At 58.1% G+C, this 27,559-nt stretch overlaps 1 protein-coding gene across 11 annotated transcripts in view; it reads right to left on the reverse strand.

Moving 5' to 3' along the window:
* Mink1 (misshapen like kinase 1) overlaps positions 1–27,559 on the reverse strand; it is a 43,833-nt gene that overhangs the window by 2,932 nt on the left and 13,342 nt on the right. Inside the window, exons 2-25 of one of the 11 annotated variants that reach the window (XM_021651616.2) lie at positions 12,232–12,297; positions 10,879–10,935; positions 10,671–10,796; positions 8,945–9,055; positions 8,688–8,778; positions 8,269–8,399; positions 7,897–7,951; positions 7,711–7,789; positions 7,314–7,489; positions 7,007–7,076; positions 6,205–6,415; positions 4,207–4,323; positions 3,744–3,830; positions 3,310–3,546; positions 2,961–3,134; positions 2,301–2,564; positions 1,848–1,936; positions 1,611–1,721; positions 1,367–1,485; positions 1,135–1,223; positions 957–980; positions 714–877; positions 352–457; positions 137–274 (exon numbers count right to left, since the gene is read on the reverse strand). In XM_021651616.2, coding sequence (XP_021507291.1) covers positions 137–274; positions 352–457; positions 714–877; positions 957–980; positions 1,135–1,223; positions 1,367–1,485; positions 1,611–1,721; positions 1,848–1,936; positions 2,301–2,564; positions 2,961–3,134; positions 3,310–3,546; positions 3,744–3,830; positions 4,207–4,323; positions 6,205–6,415; positions 7,007–7,076; positions 7,314–7,489; positions 7,711–7,789; positions 7,897–7,951; positions 8,269–8,399; positions 8,688–8,778; positions 8,945–9,055; positions 10,671–10,796; positions 10,879–10,935; positions 12,232–12,297 — 2,892 coding nt within the window. Of the gene's footprint in view, positions 1–136; positions 275–351; positions 458–713; positions 878–956; positions 981–1,134; positions 1,224–1,366; positions 1,486–1,610; positions 1,722–1,847; positions 1,937–2,300; positions 2,565–2,960; positions 3,135–3,309; positions 3,547–3,743; positions 3,831–4,206; positions 4,324–6,204; positions 6,416–7,006; positions 7,077–7,313; positions 7,490–7,710; positions 7,790–7,896; positions 7,952–8,268; positions 8,400–8,687; positions 8,779–8,944; positions 9,056–10,670; positions 10,797–10,878; positions 10,936–12,231; positions 12,298–27,559 lie in introns of those variants that run through there. The other 10 variants (XM_021651617.2, XM_021651619.2, XM_021651620.2 and 7 more) reach the window with 10 other exon arrangements.

A 27,559-nucleotide genomic window follows, 5' to 3' on the forward strand; every position in this document is an offset into this window, starting at 1 on the left:
GGAGGGAACCGTCACACACTGCGGCTCTGGCCTGTGGCCCCTGTCCCTCGGGCCCCACTGAGTCGTTCCCCGTGCCTCAAGTTCCCCATCAGCGCTGGCGCCTAGCACCCCAGGGTCCTCCCGCACGGCCACTCACGTCGCTGCCTCCACCCTTCCCTGGAGGGCTTTGGCCTTTGCTGTTCTCGGTGGGGGAGTGGCTGGGCTGGACCACATCTGGCAGGTTGGTGTAGCCGTTGCTGTCGGCGAGCAGCAGGCTGCGCTCCTCTTCAGGGGTCTGTGGAGCAGCGGGTGTCGGGAGCTGCAGCGGGCGCGCGGCGGGGAAGGGGGGGGGCGGCCGGGAGAGCAACTCACCCGCTGGACCAGCATGGTGCCACCCCCATACGGGGGCTGGGTCCCGGCTACCTCCTCAACATCGTGGACCACCATGGTGCTGACACTGTCGGTATCGCCGTCACTGCTGTGGGAGAGGAAGGTGGGGCCTTCCAGGTCCTGCCGGCCGCACAGTGCCACAGGGCCCGGGACAGCCAGGGGCTTGGGCTGCCGGCCTCCTCAAAGGCCTCCCTGACCCAGGCGCTCTCCACAGGGTACGGGACAGGGCCCACGCTGCCAGGCAGTGGAAGAGGCGGGAGCCAGCACCCCGCCCTGTTCCCTCGACCTGGCCTGGCCCCTCTCCCTCCTTCCCTGCAGCTCTCCTGCCCCAGGATACCCCATACCGGCCCCCGGGAGTGTCTCTGCTCCCCTCGGACGGCTCCCCGTCGCCTTCCTCCTCCTCCTCGTCACTGCTCTCCACCTCCTCACTGGATGAGGAGTAGTCCATGGCCTTCTTGGGCGGTCGAGGGACCTCATCCAGGGTCCGCTCTTTGAGCAACACAAAATCCTGCAGGGAGAAGCACCGTCAGGAGGCAGTGGGGAGCAGCACCCAGAGGGGGGCGCCTGACGGCGGGGCTCTCACTGACCTCACCAATTGCCCGCTTATAGCTCTGGGAGGGGCCGCGGAGGAGGGAAGGCAGCCAGGAGGAGGCAGGAGAGACAGAAAGGTTAGTACTGCGAGGTGCGTGCCCAGCCCTCACGTCAGGGAAAGCTCCAGCCCGTCCCGGTGCCCAGGAAGACGCCACACCCTGCCCGCTCACTCACTGCAGGCCGGCCTGGCCGGGAGCGGTGGTCCTCAGGTTTGGCTTTGCTCCCAGGGGAGAGCACTGGGGGGCTGTCCAGTTTTGTGGAGGCTGGCCGTGGCAGGCGGGGGAAGAGAGTCAGATACCCACAGTGTGGCCAGGCCGAGCGAGGCCCACACCCCGCCGCACCCTGTGCTCCCTGTGCTGTGCAGGGCCGGGTGCCGCGGCCACCGAGACACTCAGGGCTGCCGTACCTGCTACCCGGTTCCGGTTGCGCTCCAGCGAGCCGGCCTGAGGGAGGTGTCCGTGAGAGGCCGGGAGGACGCTGTCAGCCCGCTCCCAGCCGGGGTCACTCCTCCTGAGGTCGGGGTTACTGTGGAGGGGCAGAGCGCACGTCAGCCGCCTGCGCCCACCCATGGGTGCCGCGCCGCAGGAGCCGTCGCCAGGGAAGCGGGTGGCGCAGGTCAGCGTGCCAGCGAGGGGGGACAACTCCATTACCTAGAGGCGCTGGGCGGGCCAGGGGGCTGAGCGGGGGGCCCGGGAGGCTGGGGGGCGCCCCGCTCAGCCCGCCTCTGCAGGTAGATTTGCCAGGCGGAGTTGCTGCGAGGTCTGTGGAGGGCGCACAGGGGCTGAGGAGCCTGCTGGGGGCCTGCCCACCCCTCTGCAGGTGACCTGGTGGGGTCCCTAAGTCTCCCACTCCCTAGGCGGCCACATGACCCCACCCGGGTTGTGTACCTGGCACGGACAGCCTGAGCAGGCCGGGACCCTCCTCCGGCCCCGCTGGTGTTAAGGGCAGTGGCGATAGACGAGGTCCTCTGAGGAACCTGGAGGGAGAGAGCAGTGACCCGCCCTGCCCGTGTGCCGCACGCCCCGAAGCCTTCAGCACTCACGGAGAAACAAAGCGGATGGCCGTTTCTCCCTCCAGTCACCGCTAACTCCCTTTTCTTTGTGAAGACTTGTTCGTTATACACAGTGTTCTGCCTACATGTGTGCCTGAGGGCCAGCAGAGGGCGCCAGATCTCACTGTTGGCGGCTGCGGGCCACTGTGTGGGTGCCAGGAATAGAACTCGGGACCTCTGGAAGGGCAGAGCAGGCCCCCCAGCTGCTGACCCTTGCAGGGCAGGGTCCCTGGGCTGCTTCCCTCTGTCCCCTGTGACCTCCACTCTGTCGTCCCTCGGCTGCACTCACCTTGGGTGGAGCCTCACTGTCAGGCCGGACCCAGGATGGGGGGGTGGGGCTGGGACCAGGCCCTTCAGAGGTGGGGTCTGAATTCTGGCGGATGACGGCTCCCCGAGCACTGGGCGCGGCGGCGGGCGTGGGGGCGGCCGCAGGGTCGGGGTCTTGGGAGGCTGGGAAGGCTGCCAGGTTGCGCGTGGGCTGGTCCTGCAGGGACTGGGATCGGGGTACAGGCGCTGCATATGGCTTCAGGGGGACCCGGTGGGCGACCAGGCTCTGCGGGCAGAGAGCAGAGAGGGCGGCCGCCCGCTTTGTGGCACATCCTGCCAGCTGGGGCCGGGCTGAGAAAAGTCCCCTCTCCCGTTAAAGGAAAAGGTTTTGTTTTTAAGAATGACTGACAGCACACAGCGTTCTGCCTGCATGTGTGCGTGCTCGCCAGCAGAGGGCACCAGCTCTCACTACAGGTGTGGGTGCGGGGAACTGACGGCAGAGCAGTGGTGCTCTTGACCTCTGAGCCGCCTCTCCGCCCTGGCACGGAGAAGAGCAGCAGTCGACAGCACAGAGCTGTGCTGTGTGTCCAGACACGGAACACGCACGTGCTCAACGCAGCTCTGCACCACACTCTACGCCAAGCTCTACGTCTGTCTTAGGCCCGGAAGGGGACAGACTCACCTTGTGCGCTCCTTCCTGAGGCTCCACAGGCCTCTGCATAGGAGGAGTTTGGGAAAGCGGCCCCGGGGGGCTAGGAGAGGCCTGGGAGACGGGGGGCTCCGGGCCTGCGCTGCTTGGCTTGGTCTTGGCCAAGGGAGAGCTCTGCTGCTTATTCAGCCTTGCTCTCTCTTCCACCTGTGGTGTGAGAGGCCATCAGGAGCCAGTGTGCCTGCTCTCACACTGCCCCCCCCCCCCGCCTGCGCGATCATCCCGGCCCTTCTCAGCGCCCACTGAGGAGCCCCAGTTCCCAGCCCGCCCTCAGGCGGTCAGACTGGGGTCTGGCCCCGGGCAGACAGAGGAGGCGGAGTACCTCTCGGGCCCATGCTGGCTTGTCAGCAGGATTAATGCCCCGGCCATAATGGTACAGGGGCTTCCTGTCCCCAGGCAGGATCTGCTGCTGCTGCTGCTGCTGCTGCTGCTGCTGCTTCTGGAGCTGCTGCTGTTGCTGCTGCTGCTGCAGGGACTTGAGGTAGGCGTGCTCCTGCTGCAGCTGTCTCTGCAGCCGCTCGGACTGCCGCTGCTCCTCCAGCTGCTTCCGCTTGTACTCCTGGGCCCAAGGGTAGGGAGAGAGGGCTCAGCGGAGTGTGGCCCTCAGGCCAGGGCAGATGTGCCCTTCCTGTCCTCGGCTGCCTAGACAGGAGCTGCATCCCTGGCCTCGCGAGGCCCCGTGCCCTGGCGTGCCCCACCCCAGCGGAGAACAGCAGCTCAGGATGCATCTTCCCCCGGACGCCCGGGGCCCGTTACCAGCAGCAGGGCCTGTTCCTGGAGCAGCTGTTGCTGAAGGATCTCGAGCTGTCGCTGCTCCTCCTCTAGCCTGTGACGGATATATTCCTGGGGGGGGGGCACGGGGCAGGGAGAGAGGGAGGCGGCAGGGGGTGGCAGCAGCGGCACAGGAAGGTCAGCAGAGTGAGGATGAGGGGGACAGGGGCAGATGAGCCCGGGGGCACCGTGGCACAGATGGGGTGAGAGGGCACAGGATGAGAAGGAAATCGGGCAGGAATGTGAGGGACAGTTGCCCAGGGAGGAATCAGGGTGGGCAGAGAGATGGGGATGGAGACAGGGCAGGAGCAGGGTGGGGTTGAGGGTAGGAGAAAACAGAGAAAGAGTGAAGCTAGAAAAGATAGGAGGAACCTCGGGCCGGGAGCGAAGGGGAGAGGGCACCAGGGAGCAGGGTGGCAGGAGCGGGGTGAGCGCACTGGCCGGGTACCTGCTCGCGCTCCGCCTGCCGCCTCTCCTCCTCGCGCCGCAGGGCCTGCCGGTCCTCCAGCCGCCGCTGCTGCTCCTTCTCCTGCAGCTTCCGTTGCTCCCGCTCGCGCCGCTGTTGCTGCGGGAAGGGGTGGGCTGCGTAAGGGATGAACAGGTGCCGGCACACCTCCACGAAGAGCGGGGGTGTCTGCAGAGACGGCGCCCCAGCCCCCAGGAGGCTGCGCACCGGCCCAGTGCGAGAACAGTGTGAGGGAGCTGTGGGCCCAGGGCAGGCAGCAGGCTGCTCTTGGAGTGGGCTGAACATGGCTCCTCCCTCTCCTTGCTGCCCCTGTACTGGCTAGTTTTGTCAACGTGACAGGCTGCTGTCATTTTGGGAAGGGGACGCTAAAGTGAGAAATGCCCCACGGGATTAGCGGTGCGTTTTCTTGACTGGTGACTCGCTGATGGCCCACTGCGGGTGGACACACCCTTGGCCTGGGGTCCTGAGCGCCGGAAGGAACAGGCCAAGCAGGCCCTGAGGAGCAGTGCCAGCGAGCAGTGTTCCTCTGGGCATCTGTCAGCTCCTACCCCCTCCTTCAGTGACCAACTATGTGCAGCGTAAGCAAAATAAACCCTTTCCTCTCCAAGTTGCTTTTGGTTATGGTGTGTCATCCTAGCAGTTGAGGGCGTAGGTCAGCACCACAGGAAAAACAAGTGTCTACAATAGCAACCTGCTAAGGAGCCTTGCACCCCAGGCTTTGCCCTGAATGCTGAGACAGTAGCAACTTTTGGCCAACAGGGGGCACTAGGTGCCGGTGCAGAGAAAAGCAACCTTTGGCTTTAGGGAGCCACCTTCCTCATCAGGAGCCAGGGTGCACAGGACGTTCGTTCTTCCTGGCCACTGTCTGCCCATCCCATACAACAGCGACGACAAAAAATGGCCAAGACCAAGCCTCCGGGCCTTCACACTCGGAAGAGCTCTCCTGCGCTCAGGCTGGCCAGGCCGCGATCACTTCCTACTACAATGGCAAAAGGCTGTGGTCACGCTTTCTTGAAAATTTCTTGTAATCCCTGAGAACGGATTACTCTGAGGAGAGGCAGACAGTGCAGATGCTGGCGCTACTGCCCAGACAGCAGAGAACCGCTGCCGAGTTATGAATATCTCGTTCCCCACCAGCAAGCACACTTACACACCCCCAGCAAGCACACTTACACACCACCAGCAAGCACACTTACACACGTGAGACCAAGCTCAAGAGCCTCCCAGGTGGCAGGCTGTGTCCTCAGCCCACAACCTCCTTCTTCTGAGACAAGGCCTCAGCCTATCAAACCTGCTTTGTAGCTGAGGCTGGGCTAGAACTTCTCATCTTCCTGCCTCCTCCTGAGCTGTGGCCGCTGTAGACCTGTGCAGCAGGTTCATGTGGTGCTGGGGCTGAACCCCAGGCCTCAGGAGTGTTAGGCAAGCCCTCCAGCGACTAGCCCCACTCCAGCGCTTTCTGGTTTTGAGACCAGGCTGGCCTGGACTTCCTCATCTTCCTGACTCTACCTCCCCGAGCTGGTAGGAGCAGGAGAAAGCTACCATAGCTAGCTGTGATGTCTCAGCAGTAACGTAATGACGGGAAACTGTCGTGGCATCTGCGATGCCAGCTAAAACGACCTCCTTCAATCAGTCCAAAACAGAAAGACTGCACTCCATAAGAAAAAATCAAAAGAACCAAAGAACAAGACAGGTGCTCCCAGCCTTGCTGTCTGAGGCCGGCCAGCTGCACGATACCCGTGCACACAGACCCGCAGCTGGCCGGGACTGCGGCAGAGCGAGTGGAGAAGCCCCAAACGCAAGCCTCAACAGAAGCAGTGTTATCACGGCAATAGCCGCTGCTTCACAGCGGCTCCGCTCTGACAGGACGGCGATGGAGCGGTAGAGCCTTTGGGCGAAGCCTGCCAAGGGCCGGGCCGCCTCGCCCTTGCGCTCCCTCCTGCCCGTCAGGCCCCGCGGCGTCCCAGGCAGGAGGGCACCCACCTCCTCCACGCGCCTCCGCTCCTCCTTCTGCTCCTCGATGCGGCGCTGCCGCTGGTGCAGCAGCTGCTTGATGTGTGCCTCGGGGTCCCGCTGCTGCTGCTGCTGCAGCTGCTGCTGCTGCTTTAGAGCCTCGGAGTTGCTCTTGTTCTCCTGCTGCAGTCGGAGGAACTCTCGGCGCAGGGTGGACTCCCCGGGCACGTTCATGATGGAGCTGCACGGTGGCGGCACATGGCCCAGAGGTCGGGCTGGCTGGTGGGCCTCATCCCTGGGCAGCCTGCTCATGGCCAATGCCACGGGGCAGGAGGTCTGTGTCCTCTCCGTCCCTCTCCCCTGTTCTGAGGCAGCCTGGATTACGTAGCCCAGACTGGCCTGGAACTGTCAGCCCAGAGCTGGGCTTAGAGGTGTGCACCCTCACGCCAGGCTCCAGCCCACACTTCTGTCAGCCCAAGTCAACCTACTCTCCACCGTCCATCCGGTCCAGCCTTTATCCTGCAGGGGCTCTTATGTGCTGTGCGTGTGCACGCATGCTTCTATGTGGTGCAGTGGGCATGGCTGAGCATTAAGCATGCAGGTGCAGGTCAGAGGACAACTCGGAAGAATTGTCTCCTTTTAGCCTGTGCGTGCGGGGAACTAAACTCGGGTCATGACACCTGGACAGGCGCTTGACCTGCCGGCCCACCCGGGGGCCAGACTCGGGTCACACAAGCAGCTGGCTCTACACGGTGTCACCGAGAGTGCCTGCGGCACTCAGTGCCGCCCCTCCAGACAGAGGCCACCCTTCCACCCCTGCAGCCACACCCACCTCGGCTCGCCCTCATCCCCATGGCTGTCGTCTTCCTCTTCGCTGCCGCTGTACTCGTACTCTGTCTCTTCTGCAAAGGAGACGCCACTGCTGTTCGCTCAGCCTCGGCCCAGACTCCACCGGGCAGGAGGCCTTGGCTGCAGCATCCTTCCTGCCTGCGTGCGCAGCCCTTCCTTGGAGCTGCAGGCTTGGGAGGGGGCTCCTTGGCCAGGGCGGCTCAGGTAAGGGAGGGCTGCAAGGCCAGGTCCAATGTCCTCCTGGCCAGAGCGGGGACGGGGAGACCCTCTGCGCCCACCCGTCCACTGACCTTTCTCACCCCGCTTCTTCCGGGAGCGGTCGATGTGGTCCTTGAGCTGGATGCGGACCTGGCGCTCCGTGGGCTGGTCTCGGATAAAGGGGAACTTGAGCAATTGCTCGGTTGGCGGGCGGCTCAGGTAGGTCTTGATGAGACATGTGTCAATGAAGTCCGTGAACTTCTTGGACCTGGGGACAGTGGTGGCTCACAGCGGGCCCCTCGGACGGGGAAGGCGCAGGAAGGAGCCAGTGGGCCACCCATTCCTAAGCTCTTTCCTCCTGACTGTCCCAACCCCAAACCCAGAGGCTTCCTCCAGTGCCCACCACTCTTCTATGCCCCCAGAGCCGGGTCACAAACAGCGGCTCTCAGACCCCTCCTGAGTCCGGGCTGAGAGCACCTGGGGACGTACCATTTCTTTGACTTGAGCCTGGGGGGAGGGTTCCGAGGGATGAGGAAGAGAGCCCGCATGGGGTGCATGTCACACAGAGCTGGGACACAGAAGGCACACCGTCACCGCTCTGTGCCACAAGAGGCTGCAGAGCCACCTCCTCCCTGCATTCACCCCTGCCCTCCCCCACGGCTGATGAGCACTTACGGGGGGCCCCCTCTGCCATTTCGATGGCTGTGATTCCTAGAGACCAAATGTCACTCTAAGGAAGGAAAGAAGGGACCGGTGTCAACATCCTGACAGCACTGCACAGCACTGCCTCAGCCAGCTGCCACACCCACCCACCACAGCCTCACTCCTGCCCCGGCCCCACACAAACACTTCCTCACAATCATTCCCCCTGCCCACAGAAACACTTCCTGCCATAAAATGCTGGGACTTCGGCTTCTGGTCCTTTGTAATAGGGTCTTGCTAAGAAGCTCTGGAGGGCCTCCAGGTTACAGCTACCCAGGCCTAGTGCCACCTGGCCCCTGGCTGCCCTCAGGAGCCCAGCGCTCCCGCTGGCCGCCCACTCTGTACCCTGTAGTCGTAGGTGGCGTCAGGGTTCTCATCGCAGGCAATGACTTCGGGGGCCATCCAGTACGGGGTCCCGATAAAAGTGTTGCGCCTGCCCACAGTGCGGTCCAGTTGTGCGCTCACACCGAAATCCACTGGAGACGTGAGGAGGGGTCAGCGCGGGAAGCCCAGCTTGGAACCACTACGTGAGTGAATGCGGCCGGCCGGCAGCAGCCGAGGCCCAGGCCCTACTCAGAAACCTCAACATCCTCTCCCACGAGTCCAGGTCTCCTGGATCTCGGGGCTCAGGAGGAACTCAATGCCCTACCTCCCCCAGACGGCTGTAGAGCCGCTGCCCCTGCTCTCTGGACTTGCAGCCGTGTGGGCGGGCACAGGCCTCCTCAGCGCCCGAGCTGCACCCGAGCCGGCACTGAGGACAGTACCTAGCTTGACCTCAGCGTTCTCTGTCAGCAGCACGTTCTGCCCCTTGATGTCCCGGTGGATCACCTTGTGGGCGTGGAGATGGGCAAGACCCTGGGGCGGAACAGGGAAAATGAGCGGGAGTGCTGCAGTGTGGGAGAGAGCATGAAGGAGGGCAGAGACGGAGAGGACAGACAGTGGGCGGGACGCACAGGCAGGCTGTCCCAAGGGCGGGCGCAAGCTTCCAAGCAGGCTCTGGGAAGGCCGGAGCCCAGCTCACCCTGAGAATCTCCCTGCAGATGTAAGCAATACAGTCCTCTTTGAGTGCATTCCCTTTCGTGTTCTTCACCAGGTCGGTTACCGAGCCGGCACCACAGAACTCCATCACCAGCTGGGTCCGGAGAAAGAACAGGACAGAAAAACGTGTCAGGCAAGGCCTCTGCCCGACCAGGCACCTGGGGACTAGAACTGGTTTGAGTCAGAGCGCAGGGCCGGATGACCCCTCAAGGCCACAGGGCTTCCCTGAGGAGTCCCTGCCAGCACAGTGACGAAGGCTGTCATTTTCCTTGCAGTGTCCAGTGCTTTGATCACCTTCTCCCTAGAATCTCAAACTGGTTCAGAATGCCTGCTCTAGAGCAGGCTGCTCTACTGTGTGCTGGTGTCTTTCTGTTGTTCTCCAGGCTTTTCGGGTGTGTTTTGAGACAGGGTCTCACCATATAGCTCCAGCTAGAAACACAGACCAGGCTGGCCTCGAACTCAGAGCTATAACCGCCTCTGTCCCCCGAGCGCTCAGGTTAAAGGTGTGCGCCACCGCCACCACCACCAGCTCCTATAAGCTATTCTTTGTGTTTATGTGGGGCGCCGGGTGTGTGTGTGTGTGTGTGTGTGTGTGTGTGACAGAGAGAGAGAGACCGAGAACTTGAGTAGCCGGCGCAGGGAGCGTCAGGGATCTGCCTCGCATCTCAGCATCACTGGACAAAGCACCCACAGCCGGCTGCTCGTGTGTGCTCTTAGGACCCAAACTCGTGTCCTCACACGCGAAGGAAAGTGCTCTACCTATGAGTGTCTCCTCAGCCGGCGCACTATGCTCAATGATGAGAAACAACAAAAACACTAAAAGAAAGCACTTAACGAATGGGAATATGAGATTTTAGTCCATCCATATAAATCTGAGGATTCAGGCACACTCATTTGGGTGTGTTGAGTGAGGGTCTTCCTGTGTATGCCAGAGCAGCCTCAAACATACGACCTCCCCCCTCAGCCCCGAGTGCCAGGCCAGGTGTGAGCCGCTGCCCTCTGCTGGCTGGGCCTCGCTGGGCCTCGCTGGGCCTCGCTGGGCCGCGCTGGGCCGCCCTGGGCCGCCCTGGGCCTGTGCTCACTATTGCTTTCAGAGTGTCAGCAGAAGTGAGCAGTGACAACAAACATCACCAACAACGCCTAAAGCACTTACAGGTGCAACACCCCTGACTCGGGCAAGGAAGGGCTGAGCCTAGGGAAGTTCGTGGGGTCCCGTCAGTGTGCTGCCGGAGAGAGCGTGGGAGCAGTTCCGTCCCACTGTTCTCCCTAGAGTCCAGCCTAACTTCGGACAGGCTGGTCGGGACGGGTGTCTGTGCAGTGAAGTCATTTGCACGTGCCCCCACAGGGGCAGCGGAGGGCAGCGGGTGGAGAGAGGCCATTCGTTAACAGAGCGTCTGGCCACTACCACCTGACAGCCAGCCCTCAGTGGTCTTCCACTGCACACATGGGACACAGCACGTGCCCCCCCAAATCCTTGGGGCCACCAAGGCTGCAGCCGTGTCTCGTGCTCATCTCTGCAGGTATACAGAAAAACTAAAGTCTAGCAGACTCGGGCTGAGACCTGTCCAGTCAACACTGGGCCTACAAGACCGAAACGGCGCCCGTGTGAGCCCACAGGAAGGCTGTCCGCCGACACTCGCACCCTGCTCCTGAGCTCCCCAGAGCGGCCTAGAGCAGAGGAAGCTGGGCGGCGGAAGGGTGTGCCTCACCCACAGCTGGTCGTCGTTCCCAGGGGGGCTCTTCTTGATGAAGGCCCCGTAGTAGGTGGCTATGTTACGGTGGTGAGAGTACTTCTTCAGCATGTTGATTTCCTGTTTGATCTCCTCCTCCTCATCCTGGGAAAACAAAGCTGTGAGGCCTGAGATCCTACAGACCCTTCTGAGGCCAGCCCCCCCCCTTCCCCGCTCCGTGTCCTACCTCTGTGACATCCATGACCTTAATGGCAGCCAGCTGCCCGGTCTTGACGTGCCGACCCTACAAGACAGCCAAGCGGAAAGGTCAGGGTGTACGCTCACTCAGAGGAACAACCAAGAGGAAGTGGTTCTGGGAAAAGTCCTGTGTTCAGTGTTTTCTGCCTTAGCCTGGGTCCTTCACTCGGCTAGCTGCCTGGCTTTACAAAGCAGAAGGCGGAAGCAGGTTCCTGAGCCCTCACAGCCAGGGTAAAACTGCCCAGGCTAGGCGAGAAGTTCCACCAAGGAAGGCTCTCTACACAGCCCTGAGCTGTAGGATAGATGCACCGTTCAGCTCCGGCCTCCCGGGGGGTGGGGGTGCTCCAGGCAGAGTAAAGAACCCTCGAACCCCAATGAAGGCCGGAAAGGGTGATAACCCTCCCCTTCCCCTATGCAAGCTAAGACGTCTGCTGCTTTCCTGGCCCAGCACTCCACACAGGAGGCTTTCCTGGGGTCAACCTCACGCCTATCAACCGAGCTTGGGAAACTCCGGCAGCTGAGGAGGACCACAGCTTCTCTGCCCACACCAACCCCCACCCCGCCAAGAACCTCTGTTAAGAACCATCAAGAAGGGCTGGGCATGGGAAGGACACAGGCACTGCCACTCTGGAGTCGTGTCTCTGGCAGCCACTGTGACCCCAAGCACAGAAAAGCACGACCACCTCTACAGACAGGGCTCAGCTGGCACTGCACACTGTGTGTTCCCAGAGCTCACACATATGAAGGGAAAGGGGTAGGTGAAAGGCGGGCAGCCCCCGTGACCAGGAGACCCTGAGGTGGGGGCAGCTGTGGAGATGCCAGGGGCTGTGCCCCGAGCCGAGGAAGCAGCACCCACTCTAAACAACCCCCTCGATTATGTGGCCTTCCTGTGTGGAGGGCGGTTTGGCCGGCTGAATTGCTGGTCAGGGGCAGAGGAAATGCCTCTCTGCTCAGGCCGGCTCTCTGCTGTGGGCAGCCGAGGCGGAGGTCGGGAAGGCCACTTCCTCTCTGCAGGCCACCAGGATGTCCCACCAACCCCAAACCTCCTTGCAGGCTTGGCAGGCGCCAACCCGCACTTGTGGCATGAGCTGTGAATTTCCAGGTGAGCCCTGACGCCCACCGTGTGCTCTTCCTGCTTCCTATCCACAAGCGGCAGCTGCAGGCCAGCTCCCACCACACCCAGAGCAGTTTCCTTCTTTCTCTTGCTACTTGTGGCCTGTGCTTCTCCCTCTGTCGGGGACCCCAGCCTGTCACTGCCTGCAGCTTCCCTAAGATCGCCAGGCCTTCCTTCCTTCCTCTAAAGACCCCACAAGCTGAAGGCTGTAGTTCTGTCACGTCTCACCTTGTACACCTGTCCGTAGGTTCCATTGCCAACCACCTCCACCAGCTCAAAGATTCCCGCAGGGTCCTGCGAGGAGAAGAAAAAACAAGGATCATCACTTGGACAGGGCTGTGATGCCGAGGGGAAGCAGGTGGCAGCCAGGAAGGCCATCCCTTCGCAGACTGTGGAGACCCTGGCGGCTAGATGCCTTTGCCCTGGATCACACAGTTACTATCCTGATAGTTCAGCTCCGTGGAAGTCCCGGCCAGCTGTATGGACCTGGGTTCCCAGTGTGAGCAAGGGGGCCCAACAGCACACCCCTGGCTGCCTAAACTTTCAGTGAGGTAGCACCCACAAAGCACTGAGGCTCAGGCTGCCAATGGGTGCCAATAGGAGTTCATCGCTATCGTTAGAACTTTAGCGGCAGAGATGGGGGGATGGAGAATGAGCATAGGCTGCTCTTTCAAAGGCCCGGGTTCAATTCCCAGCACCTACACACCAGCTCACAAATGTCTGTGACTCCAGTTCCACGGGATCCAGTAACCTAACCCTCACACAGACACACATGCAGGCAAAACACTACACATGAAAAAGAAACAAGTTGAAGGCAGGGACAAACCATGTTACCAGGGCACAGCAGGCCTCCCCTCCCTCGTCCTCTTAAAGCAAGGGCCTCTCACTGATGCACTGAGCCACGCAGTGCCAGGAGACAGCCCACAGGCCAAACGAAGCTTCCAAAAGTGCCCTCCTGCCGCTGGCTCAGAGCAGACAGCCAGGGCCCTCGGGCACACCTGCCACCCTACCCTAAGGCCACCCACAGCCCCCTGGCAGAACTGCTCCTCACCCTGCAGAGGGCAGGCCGGCCCCAACCCTGCCGAGAGCAAGCGAGGGGCAGCGTTGTGGTGTCAGCTCCGCAGGCGCCGTGTGACCTGTCTGTGCTGACCACCCCAGCGGGAACCTCAGATTCCCTCTCCAATTTTCAGAACCAACACAGGAGTTCTGAAACTCGCTTCCCAAAGGAGCCTACAAGGGTCTGGGCCTGACAGACCACGAGACCAGCGCTTTCCAGGGCCGTGTGTGCTGTACCTCCTCCATTTTCTCGGAGGTGGGGGCAAGCTGGGAAACTCCCTGAGGAAGGCCGAGCTCGCATGCTCTCCACACCTGCCAGATATCAACAGACCCAGCACTCAGCCTGCATCCTCGGCTCCAGCTTCCCCGACACCATCTCCCTGTGACAGGGGTGTCTGCTCCTGAGCCTGGATTACAGAGCTCTCATCTGCAGGCCACTACTGTGTCGTTACAAAAAAGTTTGTGAGTGAGGTTGTACACACTCCATGATGTGTGTGCATGTGAGGCGCAGTGATGCGTGTGAGCTGCACGTACTCCATGATGTATGTGCGTGTGAGGTGCACCCATGCCATGGTGTGTGTGCGTATGGGGTGCAGTGTGGAGGTCAGAGGCTCCAGACCAGCTGCCTCGCCTCTCAGCTCGCCTGTCTCGGCTCTTCTTCGCCGAGCACGGCAGATTAAGTGACTTGCTTCGGCGAGTGAGGGACAGGGTGACTCGCCGGGCCGCCCATCCTGGACAGCAGAGCTCACCATCGGGCCTGGCGGTATTGCACCTTCACCTGAGGAGCTGCGTCACTAGCCCCTCACACTCCCGCCGCTGGCCACGGCCAGGTCAGAGGTCTGCCTGCCCCTGGACACACGGGAACACGCCGAGCTGCCCGGCTTGTGTCAGGGCGTGGGCTCAGAACAGTTCCCGAGACCCTGCCGGGCCAGCAGCTCATCTTCAATTCGCCTTTAAAACTAGCTTCATTTAGTCTCTTCCTGCCCTCAACCTCAGCTCAGCAGAGGGAGACGGGAAGACTGTAGGCGTGATTTCTGACTCTCATGGCTGCTGAGGGCTGTGCCACCACAAGCTCAGCCCCCCCTCCCTAATTCCTAATGACCACCTGGCACAGGAGGTAAAACTTGAGGGTTTGGGGCTGGCTCAGGTGAGGACTGCAGGGGCATGCATGCCCTGCTGAGGAAGGGTGCTGTGGAGATGTCGGGACGCGTGGGCACACGGCTGTCAGGGAGTTAAGAACAGGGTCTGACGAAGACGCAGAGGCGTGAGGGCTGGTGACAAGTGTGAAGAGAGAAGTGCACAGGGACAGGAGGGTGGCCCCAGGGGCGGCCCGGGGAAGATCGTCTCCAGCACAGAATAGGCCACTGCTGGACCCCAGTGGCCTCGGCCGCCAGCTTTGGGAAGTGCGCCGCCGTGGGAGCGCAGAGCAGAGGGCTGGGGGTCAGGGTAGGCCTGGGAGCGGAAGGGGGAGCCAGCAGTCAGAGCAGGGTCAGAGCGGGCACGGGAACTGGGTGTGGACAGCACGGACGTCTGTGTGTCGGGCCCTGCTGTCCCTGCAGTGCTCCTCAGGCCCGAGTTCCACCTCTAGCTCTACTCCAGCTCAGGAGTGTGCGTGTGTGCAGTTCCCGTAAGTAAACGGCCGTTCTCTGCTTGGCAGCAGCGACATGCCCAGGGGTGTCCCCCTCTCTGCACCCATGACTGACAAGTTGGACAACACAGGCAGCCCTGCAAACGCTATCAGTCCTTGGAGGATGACCCTCTGAGGGGAAGCGTCTCCTCAGGCTCCCAGACAGGCCCCCAGCACTGCTCTGTGCACAGCACAGCGGCCGCCTGAGCCTCCTCACAGTGCTTCTCTTGCCAGCTACCCCAGGTGGAGAGGACCTGAGGCTGGGAGGCGGGGGCAGCTGAGCGGGGAGGGTGCTTGTGCACAGCCTACACACACGTGGAAGGAGAGCACGTCCACGAAGCTGTGCGCCGACATCCACAACACACTTCGTACCACACACACACCAAACTCGTCATTTTAAAAAGAAAAGGGGGCTGAGAGACAGCTCAGTTACGAGCACTCGCTGCTTTCAGGGCTCAGCTGAGCTCAGGCCATCACTCTCGTGTGGCTCCCAACCATCTGAACTCCAGTTCCTGGAGATCCAACGTCCTCTGTCCTCCGAGGGCTCCTGTCTGCAGGAGCACACAAAACTCATAGACGCACACACACCCTTTTGAAAAAAATAAAAAGGAAGACGAGGGAGTGCACTCGTTCTCAGTGGCTGTGACAGCGACGGAGCTGGAGGAAAGCTGGTGCGGAACTACGCGACCCCCAGATGGACACCAGCCTCTACCACAGGCACCTGATGCAGGCCGGGCATGTGTTGGGGCACACATCTCTAGCCTCGGCTACTTGAGAGACCCAGGCAGGCGAGTCAGACACCAGCCTGAGCAGCCCCCCACCCAGATGAAACACCACGTGGACAGCACAAGCACAGCTGGCGCAGTGCAGGCGACACGTGCCAGGGCCTGGGCTGACCCCAGCCCTGCAGGGGCCCAGCGTGGTGCTGCACACCGGAATCCAACCACACTAGCAGTGCTGGCAAGAGGATCGTAAGTTCAAGGTGCTCCTCAGCTACACAGTGAGGTTGGGCTGACTGGGACACGATCCATGGCCCTGTCTCTAAAGGGCAGGGTGCGCCGAGGAGACGGCCCAGTGCTCCCTGCAGTAAGCATCGACGTGAATCAGCTATCCAGCGCCCACAAGAGATGGGCTTGCCAGCGCATGCCTTAGAGCCTGGGGAACGGAATCCCTAGAGCTTGCTGGCACCGGCTAGCCAATCAGTGAGCCCCATGTTCAGGGACTGTCTCACAAAGCAAGGTGGGGAGGCGAGGCAACACGTGTGCTGTGAATGCCTGTCCCACAAGCTCTCGCACCCTCCCACAGGCGGCTCACTGGGACATCCCGCTGGAGCGTCTCAGCCCTCGTCCGAGCAGCCACTCTGGCAGGAGATGGTGACTGACACAAGACCCACAGTGGGCTTGCAGAGAGAAAGCAAGAGAGTGTGGACAGCTCAGTCTAAACTTCACATAGCGCGCAGACAGGCACACAGCCCAAAGCTCAGGGGACGGGGCGGATGACAAGGAAACTGGTTTCCAGCCATGGCAGGACAGTTACACATGTGAACTCACAGTTCCTGCGGCATCAGGCACAAGACTTACACACGCTTCAGCCAGACAGATGCCCGGCCTGGAGGGGGTTGGTGTGCACAAGCCTCCCGTCCCAGCCAAGGAGCTGGCCGGAGACGGAGTCAGTTTTTTTTTAAGGTGTGGTCTTATTGAACAGCATAAATTAGATTTTGAAAGAAAAAATTGTTTGTTTGGTTGGTTGGTTTGTTTTGGTTTAGACAGGGTGCTCTGTGTAGCCCTGGCTGTCCTTGAACTCACAGTGATCTGCCTGCCCCTGCCTCCCTGAGTGCTGGGATTACAGGCCTGCACTACTATGGCCAGCTTTGTTTTCTTAAAAAAAGGAAACACACAGAAGTTTCAGGACAGCCAGCACTATACAGAGAGATCCTGTCTCAAAAAGGTATGTGTGTGTGTGTGTGTGCGTGTGTGTGTGTGTGTGTGTGTAGAGAAATGGCTCAGTTAAGAGCACTTACTGCTCCTACAAAAAGCAAGGTTCAATTCCCAGGCCGCACATATTGGCTTACGACTGCAACTCCAGTCCCAGGGTAGCTGGTACCCTCCTCTCTCACCTCCAAGGGCACCAGGCATGCAGTTAGTATACATATACACACACAGATGAAACTCCATCAACCAACACGAAGAACAAGCAGAAGCAGGGAGACAGGAGCGCATCCGGGAGGGGCTGAAGGTGAAGATGACCAAAATACACTATAGGAAATTCCCCAAAAATAAGCATTAACAAAAATCATTCCAGCTGGGCGGCAGTGGTGCATGGCTGTAATCCCAGCACTGCGGAGGCAGAGGCAGGTGGATGTCTGTAAGTTCAAGGCCAGCCTGGTCTACAGAGGAGGTTACACAGAGAAACCCTGTCTCAAAAACCAAACACCAACCAAACCAACCAAATTCCTGATATATAGCTCAGCACGTAAGGACACATGTGCCTGCCACCAAGCCTTCCAACCTGCACTCAGCTCCTAGATGTACACAGTGGCACATACACGCCCACACACATGCGTGTGTTTGGTAGTTTGGATGCAAATGGCCCCCACAGGCGCATACCTCTGAATGTTTTGCAAGTGGACTGTTCGGGAAGGAGCTGTCCCGGGAATGGCTCTACAAGCCCATGCCAGGCCTCCCCTGGCTCTGCTGCGCCATGCTCCCTGCCATGATACTCACGACCCTCTGAGACTGTGAGCAAGGCCACAGCTCACACTCTTCCTTCCACAAGTGGCTCTGGTCTCTGTGCTTCGTCACAGCAACCGAACAGCAGCTAAGACAAACTCCCGTAACAAACAGCAAAGGGTTCCCGGGTTGGGCCTGCTCATGGCTAGGCATGGTCACTGCCCTGCAGAGGACCAGGGTTCAGCCGTCAGCACCCTTCCAGCAACTCGGAACTTCCGGTAACTCCAGCCCCAGCCTCAGCAGACCTGTATTTACACACACACACACACACACACACACACACGCACACACCCAAAGCCATAATTAAAAATACAATTAAAAAATTCAGAGGATTCCTATACTTCCACACACACAAAGGAACAAACAGTGCTTCGGGGGTCAGTGATAAGAGCACTTCTTAGTGTACGTGGATCACCGAGCTTCATCCTGGTCAAATTCATACGTACGTCCACCAGTATACACACACAGACACGCACTGACACACACGGCACGGGGCTAGCCACCAGGGCCCCTGTGGGCAGTGGGTAAATCCTGGTGCTGATGTGCCGACCATGTAGCCCCTGGCTGGGGTGAAGTTCTCGGGGCCCCTGGTAGTAGCCCTGTCCAAGGATCCCCAGAAGGCCTGACACTGAGCAGAGGTCCTGTCACACACACTGGCCAGCACTTACAATTCCTGTGAGGCTGAAAGCAAGGCCACTCTAAACCAGGCAGAGATGAGGAATTAAATTAGACGGAAAATAAGCAAAAGATCTGAAGGTCTTTCTTTAAAGATACATGCAGTAGCCAATAAACAGGAAATGCTTAACACCATTACTCACAGGGAGCTACAAATAAGACACAAGACACAGTTTACAGCCATCAGAACGGGTGTAAGCACAGCCCCGTCAGTGATGTTAATGAACCAGCTACGAAGAAACTAGAACCCTCATGCACATTGCCGGAAAAATGTGCAATGTTCACCACTTTGTAAAACAACTTAGGCCAGGCATGGTGGCACACAGCTATAAACCCAGCACTGGGAAGGTAGAGGAAGATCTCTGTGGCTCCGCGCCAGCCAGGGCTACACATCAAAGGAGGAAGGGAGGGAGGGAGGGAGGGAGGGAGGGAGGGAGGGAGGGAGGGAGGGAGGGAGGGAGGGAGGGAGGGAGGGAGGGGGGGAAGGGAAAAATAATTCTGCAAATGCAAACAATTCCCCACTCCGCAGACAGTCAAGATAACTGAAAAGCACACAGAAGACTGTGTACACGGGTGTTCATGCAGCACCGTTCACAAAAGCCCTGAAGAGAACTGACCAAACGCCAAATGATAACTGAATCGTCTGCATGGTGAGCGAGCAAAGCACCCTGAGACGGTGGAGTGGAGGGCTGCAGCTAGGCAAGAAGACACGCTAATGAGCCATGTGTGACAGCCCCTGGTTGTAGTGTGTGTGTCTTGGGAAACTGAGGCAAGAGGACCGCAGCCTCTTGCATCTGAGGATGCCTGAGCCACAGCCTGAAACCCTGTGTATAAGAGACAAGGCATGCTTAGTTCGTGGAAGAGGCCAGTGAACCGAAGGCCACGTTTTGTGTGTGTGTGTTCAAAAGAGACAAACCCAGAGACGGAAAGTGACTGCCCAGGGCTAACCAGAGAAAGAGATGGAGGGTGGTGACTCCAATGAGAACAGTTTCATCTAGGGCTGATGAAAAGTTCTGAAATTAGTTAGTGTGATGTCTATACAAATCCTGAATATACTAAAAGCCACTCTAAAATCACCAGCTTACTTTTCTGAGACAGGTTTGTATGTAGCTCAGGCTGACCTTGAACTCATTATACCCAGATAAGAAATTTTCAAAGAGTAGATTTTATGGCCTGTGAATTACACCTCAAAAAAGACATGAAAAATAATTACCCAGGGCTGGAGAGATGGCTCAGTGGTTAAGGGCACTGACTACTCTTCCAGAGGTCCCAGGGTCAATTCTTAGCACCACACGGGAGACCACTGTCTGTAACAGTTCTGGGAGACCTCACACCCTCACACAGACACACATGAAGGCAAAACACCAATGAACATAAAATAAAAACATCACTAAAAATAAAAAATAAAAATAACTACCCCAGCCAGGCATGGTAGTGCATGGCTTTAAGTCAGAGGCAGGCAGATCTCTGTGAGTTCAAGAGTGACTTCCAGAATAGCCAGAGCTATGGTGAAACCCTGTCTCAAAAAAACCAAAAGTAATAATTATTACCCCAAGACTGCCTACTATGGTGCTCAGTCACTCATGACTTCTGGCAATCCCTCCACCTCAACTACCCACTATTGTGGGACTTGTGAAGCATTTCACAAGAAGTCCCAAGTCAAAGAGCGACAGCAGGGCATGGTGGCAAACACCTACCTCTTATAATCCCAACACTTGGGGGAGGAGGACCTCAAGTTCAAGGCCAGCCAGGGCAAGGAAGCAAGCTTTTGTCAAGAACAGGACCCCAGTATTAACAGACAGGCACTGTGCTGTTTTACACCTGGCAACCAATTTAATCCTCAGATAAACTTACAAGGCAGACAGCCGCAGTATTCTCACAGACTACAGACTACGAATCTGGACTGCAGAGGTGAGGACGTGACAGCCATCCCTAACCGGATGGCCCCGTGTTATTGTAGCCCAGGCATCACTGCCACTCCCCAGAGAGCTCAGACCTGAGTAATCATTTACATGTAACTTTCCCATGACGGCTACCGGGTGACAGTCTTTTTATTACTATATAGTGGGAAAGAAACGGAGGGGAGGGGTGAAACAATTTTCTTGCCCGGCTGTGGATTCTATAGGAAACTGTAATGTACACTTTTGAGATCCACCTTTATAAAAACCCTTCCTTTAACCCCCTTTGGCATGGCACGCTGTTTGGCTTGAAGTCTGCTATCCTGCTAGCAGTAAGAATAAATTCATTTCATCTAAATTTAAATTGAATCTAAGTCATTGGTCTTTCCCAGTGCATTCAGAAGCCATAACAAGGTGTTATATAGCTCCTTAAGCAGGAAGGTAAGCAACTCAAAACAGCTTTAGGAAGTCCCCAAAACTGAACAGATCCACTAGGCCCCTCCCTGGCAGAGCAAGCAACCAAAGCTGAGCACCCTCAAAGGCTAACCCAGCCAAGCTGCAAGCAGGACGAGGCTGCGTGGAGCTGTCTGGAGGAGCTGAGGGCAGCTGAGTCCTTACAGTGGACACCCTCCAAACTGTTGCGCTGCCTGCAGGCTGTGCAGCGTGCTCCGGCTCTGCGAGCGGCCGCCCATGCTGGGGTGGGCTTGGTGGCCCAACCACTGAGTCATTTCTGCTCCTGTAGTGACCGCAGTAAAACCCCCGGTCCACCAAGCTGCTCTGGTGCTGCCTGTACTCGGGTCTGCCGTGTCTGTACTCGGGTCTGGGGTGACTTTAAGCTCTCATCACGGAACGCAGGTGTGTAACCTGCTCGAGGCTGGAAGCCGTTAAGCCGTGGAGGCCAGACTGAAGATTGCAGGCCCGTGGCTGCTTCCTGGGACCCACCCGAGGGAGTGCTCACGCCAACAGCACACTGCCATCTACCTCACACATAGCTCTAACCCTCCCAGCAGAACAAAAGCCATCCGAGGACAGGACGAAGTGCCACTCCAGTGTCACACTCGGAGCAGGGACCGGGCAACTTGTGCCTGGATGAACCGCCGTTGTCCTCCCTCAGCTGTGGCACACGCTTGAGCCTGTACAATGCGCTCATACAGCCAGCCTCTGGCTGCCCCCTCTGACACTCCTTCTCTGACTGAGCAGTCATCACCTCATCCCTTACATCTGCAAAATGTCCACACTCAGTCAAGTACGGTGGCACATGCCTTTAACCCCAGCATTAAGGAGGCAGAGGCAAGTGGTTCTCCGAGTTCAAGGTCAGCCTGGTCCACAGTGAACCCCTACCCAAAAAAACGGGGGACAGCAAACCTTTATGTCGGAGTTGGGTATGGTGGCACAATATTGCAATCCCGGCAGTTGGGAGGCAAAGATAGGAAGACCATGAGTTCAAGCCTGTCACAGGCTGCATGAGTTCAAGGTCAGCCTTAGCTATGTGAGACCTTGTCAAACCAAACAAAAATCACGTCTACTTTTTCTTTCTTTTAGCTTATGGGGAAACTTTAAAGGCGACCTGAGAGCTAGTTACATCTGGTAAATCGTAAAGGACAAGACGGCCTGAGAAGCAAGTGCAGGCAAGAACGCAGGAGAGGAAGCCGGACGCCGTCTTTTTGCTTATCCTATAATTATAGAAATCCAGATCTGTAAGGGTCCATTACTAGATCCAGGGAAGCTGCTAGAACGGTAGAAAGATCTGGAACCACAAAATGTGAAGGAAGTCCTTAGGAAAGAAACACTAAATAAAACAAGAGGAGGACTGCCCTGCTCTGTGCTTCAAGCCCAGCAAGCCAGGCCTCTCTACTTCCTGCCCCCAGAGCTGTGCCAGGAGGTGACGGGTGGGGCCACTGGACAAGCCTTGGCCAGCTAGTTGGGAGGCTGGGAAGGGGGGAGACCACGCCTTTCCTGCAGCCCCACCTCACCGCCCACAGCCACCTCCCCCTGTGATGACCGACAGAGAGGAGAGGCTTAAGGGAATGTGAGACAGAGGGACCAAGCGAGTGGAGAACCAGGGGTTACACAGGAAGAGAACGGGAACTTGTTCATCTTGTTCAAGATGAACAAGAGGTGGCACAAAAGTCCCTGGCCAGGCAGCTCACCCTGGAAGTCTCTGAACTGGGACCACTTAGAGGCTCAAGCAGGCTCCTGCCTGGATGAAAACGGTTTTTCTCGGCCCTTCCTGTAATCCAGATGGCCCACACGGTGTGTGTGTGTGTGTGTGTGTGTGTGTGTGTGCGCGCGCGCGCGTGCAGCAATGGACAGCTTGGGAGAAGGACTTTTTGACCTCCCTTAGACTCCTCAGAGGGTCCTTCCAAGCCGCCTCAAACAACTGAACACCAGGCAGTGGGTGCTGCGCAACTTTGACAGCGGTCCCTCGGTTTGCTCCCAAGCAGGTCACAACCGAAGCCGCTTACACGCAGGATGACGGCGGCTGCCACCAGGGGAGGCCTAACAACGTTTCCCAACTCAAGGTGCACCAGGACAGACACCTTTCCCAGTCTGGGCAGAAATCTGGAGGGAGAGGCCAGCGTTCCTGCAGGGCAGGGATGGTCTCTGACATCCTTTAGGATGTGCAAGAGGAAAGGAGTGTGAGAAAGTCAGTGAGAGTGAGCACATGTGTAAGAGAGAAACTGGGAGGGGTGGGGGAGAGGAAGGCGGGAGGGGGGCTAGGAGATACAGGAACGCCTCATGAGAGACCCCGTCTTTATGCCTAAGAGAGAACAGACACCAGAACAGACGCTGCTCCAATGGGAGCAGAGCCAGACCTGCCTTCTCAACTGGTGAGCTGTGCACTGAGCCGCAACCCAACCAGCCGAGCACTGTGACCCTGCTCCTAACCCAGACGGCTGCAGTGGAAAGCAGGCCCCGGGCCGCAGCACCAGGCCACAGCACATCCTTGGGGAAAGAAGTGGATGGGAAGAAGGGCTTCCGAGAGGGCCTCTCCTGAAGGAGGGGAGACAGCTAACACTCCATCAGATCCCATCACTTAGAGAAACTAGGCTCCCACAGAGCCTTCCAACACCCAGCTTCCCAGATTTCCTCACTGTCAAAAGTAGGCTCTCAGCTGTGCTGGCCTCCCGCGCACTGGGGAGCCCGAGCAGCTCTCTGGACTCTGCTGCACACTGTCGTGCAGGCTCTGCGAAGCCACGTCCTGAAGTTTTTGTATTAAAGAGTTATCAAGTACACTCCAGGTGTAGAGGGAGGGACGGAAAATAAGATGGGTATTTACACAGGAGGGAGGGGATGGTCTAGCGACCCCCTCTGTAAGCCAGGAGGTCTAAATTCTCTGTCTCTGTCTCTCTCTCTCTCTCACACACACACACACATACACACACACACTCTTGTAGATACATGCAGAGACAGAGACAGGTTAGAACAGGATATTCCATGAATACAAATGCCATTCTCATCAGAAACCAGTCAGAGCAGAGGGGTGTCCTTGCCTGCTGCAAGGAAGTGGGGGTTCTGTTTTGTAGTCCCCCCGCATAGCTCCCCAGTCTTTGCAGACTCAGAAGGGCCCCAGCCCGGCTTCCTGAGTCAATCTAGAGGTCTCCAGAGATGGCCTGACCCTTGAGGTGTACATGAGGAAGGTTTGTGCTATAGCACTGAGCACACAGGCTCAGGAGAGGGAACGAGAGCGAAGAAGCCGAAACCCAAGCAGCCTGGTGGGGTTCTAAGATGGCCGCAGGCAAGGCAAGGACAGATGGTCCCTTTCTGAGCTGGGGAAGTGGAGAAAGGGACAAGGAAAAAAATAAATACCATCAGTCAGAAATTTAAAAATAAACTGAAAAACCTGAAAGATAAACAGCTTGCTCCTGAGTTCCGCCTGCCACAGAGCTTTTGAAGGGAAAACAGAGCTGCAGGCCAGGGAGGCAGCCTTCTGGCCTCAGGTCTGGGAGACTGCACGTCTGCAGATCTTCAGGCAGCTGAGGCGGAATCTCGCCTTTCTCCTCTAGCCCTCCTTCCCGAGTGCCCCGAGTTAAGTAAAGGTCTTCATTTTAAAGGGAACAGGCTCTCCACACTGTCCACGGCGAGCAGGACTGTCCGGCGTCCCACGGCTGCTGCCTTCTCCATGCTGCCCAGTACTCTGCAATCACTGAAGTGATTTCAGCCCTCCTCTGTGCCTCAGACCTACAGAGTGCTGTGCAGAAGAGAGAACCAAAGCTCTGACAGTGAAATGTCTGTCTGGCACAGCGGTCCTCAACCTTCCTAATGCTGAGACCGTTGAACGCAGCTCCACACACCCACGTGTAACAAATAAAAAAGTGGACGGAAGACCCACGCCTTCCTGAGCGTCTCTCAGCTCCGCCGCACCACAGCCTGCTCTGCCATGTTCTCCATTTCCAGTTAGCCAGCCCCTCCGCGGGGCCTGCCGGCTCATGCCCACCCCTCCAGACTTCAGTTCAGCCTGGCCACCTACAGAAAGTGCCGTTGCCAAGGTACTCCACGGTCACCCTTTCAGGGTGCCAGTCACGTTTCCATGGTAATTCCCTGCCTGTCTATTCTGCTAGGCCAAGTTGCTAAAGGTCAAGAACGAATTTTCTGTCACACGAGCCCCTGTCTCCAGCCTATGGATTAGCACCCTGTGGTTACAGGCTTGGTGTATTACCAGGAAGGAGAGACCTTTCCTATACTGGCAGAGCCCAAAGAGCACAGGAAGCAGGAAGGGATGAGGCGCAAGCTTCCTGATGGGCCTATTAGCCCAGGACTCAGGAGGCCGGGGAAGAAAGAGCGTATGCTCAAGGCCTTCTGGGCAACGTCTGACCCTGTCTCAGACAAGAAGTCAAGGGAGGGCTGGGGTGCAGCTCAGAGGAAGCGCTTGCCTCACGGAGGGGCAGCAGGTAAAGGTGAGGCCGGACCCCAGACCCCTCTCCTCTCAGACAGCAGCCTACTGGATGGTCATAGAGAGGGTGCTGAAGGACAAGCCTTTGTAGCTGGTGCAGAAAGGAAGTCAGGAACTCAACATGCAGCGATGAGCAGCCACTAGTTAAGGGTCTGATGGTGCCATGGACTAAGAGTCTGGGTACCAGCTCTCATCCTTTACGCACATCAGGTGACCTCTTGCAGCTCTTCTCATCGCACAGATGTGAAGGCATCTCCACATCCACAGCATGCCACCCATTTGCATGAAGCCACTCTGAAAAATCAAAGCCTCGACCCCCACAGACAGGAACTGTGGCAAGTGGTGGTTTTCTAGGACAGCTGATGTTTCTAGTATTTAGAGTGAAGAGGAGCAGCTTAGGAGAAAGAAGGAGATGAGCTAAAAAGAGGTGGGTGAGAGATGCTGGCGGGCTGTGTGCCCAGTATGAAGGTGCAGGCCTGGAAGCAGGAGGAGGGAGGCAGGAGACACCAGGCCCAGTCACTGTGGCAGATACAGACTAACAGAAGAGGCCCGCACCAGCAATCAGGGGCTGGGTAAGAACACGGTTTCTCCCTGCTGATTTTCAGTCACAGCAAACAAATCACCTTTCCTCCTACTGTCCCACCAGGTGTTCACAGAGCCAGGGAAGAGACCTGGGCCCCGCCTTGGCTCTGTATTGCTTCTAGCTATGCAAGGAGTCCAACAGGATGCCATAGAGAGGGTCAGAAAAAAAAGTTAAAGAAATGAGCAGCTACAGGGCTACTAGGTTCCAGAGGACCCGGGTTCAAATCCCAGCACCCACATGACAGCTCGCAACTGTCTGTAACTCCAAGATCTGACACCCTCACACACATTCATGCAGGCAAACACCAATGCACATACGGAACGGGCAGCTGGGTCTGGTGGCACACGCCTGTTAGCCTAGCTACTCAGGAGGCCGGGGCAGGAAGAGCGTACGCTCAAGGCCTTCTGGGCAATGTCTGACCCTGTCTCAGACAAGAAGTCAAGGGAGGGCTAGGGTGCAGCTCAGAGGAAGCGCTTGCCTCACGGAGGGGCCCATGCTCAATCCTTAGCACCACTGGTGACAGAAAGCTGAGGCCGGATGAGAGGGAAAAAGGCAACCTCCTTCCCTCCCTCAAACGGGAACATCCCAAAGTGCTCGGGGGCCCACAGAGAGAAGTGAGCAGGGGGCCAGGTTGAGCCAGGAAGGAAGAGCAGGTGGAGGGCAGGCCAGCAGGGTGTGGGACAGACTGACTCACAGACTTAGGAAGGACGCCAGGGCTGGTCTCTACAGGGTGGAGGCCAGTAACCCCCGCCTCCACCAAGACCTTCAGCTGAAGGGACACAGGGAAGGGGGCCCCTGGCACAGCCACCTCGCTTCTTACCAGGCCTGTCTCTCCTCCCTGCCCGGGAGACGTCCTCTGACTCCTTTCACACAATTCTAGGAGATAGTTCATGGAGTCACTCAATACACATCAAAGAGCAGATAGAGTGCCCGCCGTGAAAGCCTGATAACCAAACTCATTCCCCGAAACACATGTAAAGGTGGAAGGAGAAAACCGACTATAAAGTTGTCCTCAGACCCCCACATGCTCGCACGCACGCACACACACACACACACACACGCACGCGCGCACACACACACGCACACACACACGCAGAAACATCAGGTGCCCAGGGCTGGGGCTGTGCCTCAGTCGGGAGAGTGTTGCCTCACACACACAAAGCCTGGGTTCCATCCTCAGCACCTCATAAAGGGAAGGGTGGTGCACACCTGTAATCTCAGCACTCAAGACGTGGAGGAGGGAGGATCCCAAGTTCAAGGTCACCGGATGCACAGCAGCGCAGAGCTGGCCTGCTCTTAGGTGGCCGCCACAGAGCAGAGCTGGCTCTGCAGTTGAAGTGCTTGCTGTGGGCTGGCTGGTGGCTGTGCATGCCTGTGATTCCAGCACTCAGGAAGCAGAGGCAGGCAGATCTCTGCGAGTTCAAGGCCGGCGTTGTCTACAAAGTCCAGGACAGCCAGAGCTACACAGAGAAACCCCGTCTTGCTTGCTGTTCTGGAAGAGGATCTGCATTCAGTTCCCAGCACCCACAGTCTTCATTGCACACTCATCTGGGACTACAGCTCCAGCGGTTTCCGTGCCCTTTCTGGACCCCTCAGGCAGCTGTTAGGTACAGGGTGCACATACATACACACAGGCAGACACGCACATACGTCAAATAATTTTCTTTCAAATGAAGTAGCTAGACACAGAGGTGGCAGAGACTAGAATGTGGTGGACAAAACCCAAAACAGAACGAGTCCTCCCCTCAGGGAGCTACAGTCTACTGGGAAAAGCATCTGCCAATGGCAGATACAGTCCTGGCGCTCTAAGTCCTAAAGAAAAAGGCCTGAGTACTATTGGAAAGACTAAAGGAAGACACCACAGGGAAGGCAGGCCAGCTAAGGGTGACATTTAAGCTGAAGCCATAGGGACAGTAAGCAGGCCAAGGCTGCAGGGGAGGGAGGGACTCTAGGCAAGGGCCAAGCATCCTGCTGGTAGGCCGGAGCCTGTACCTCACACAGCCCGCCTGTTTATACAGATGCCCTGACTTCCACAGCCCAAGCCACCGCACCAGTCCCCTGCCGAGTGCTTCCACTGGGTGGGTCCACAGCTCT

This window comes from Meriones unguiculatus, chromosome 11, assembly GCF_030254825.1.
Source record: "Meriones unguiculatus strain TT.TT164.6M chromosome 11, Bangor_MerUng_6.1, whole genome shotgun sequence".
NCBI lineage: Eukaryota > Metazoa > Chordata > Mammalia > Rodentia > Muridae > Meriones > Meriones unguiculatus.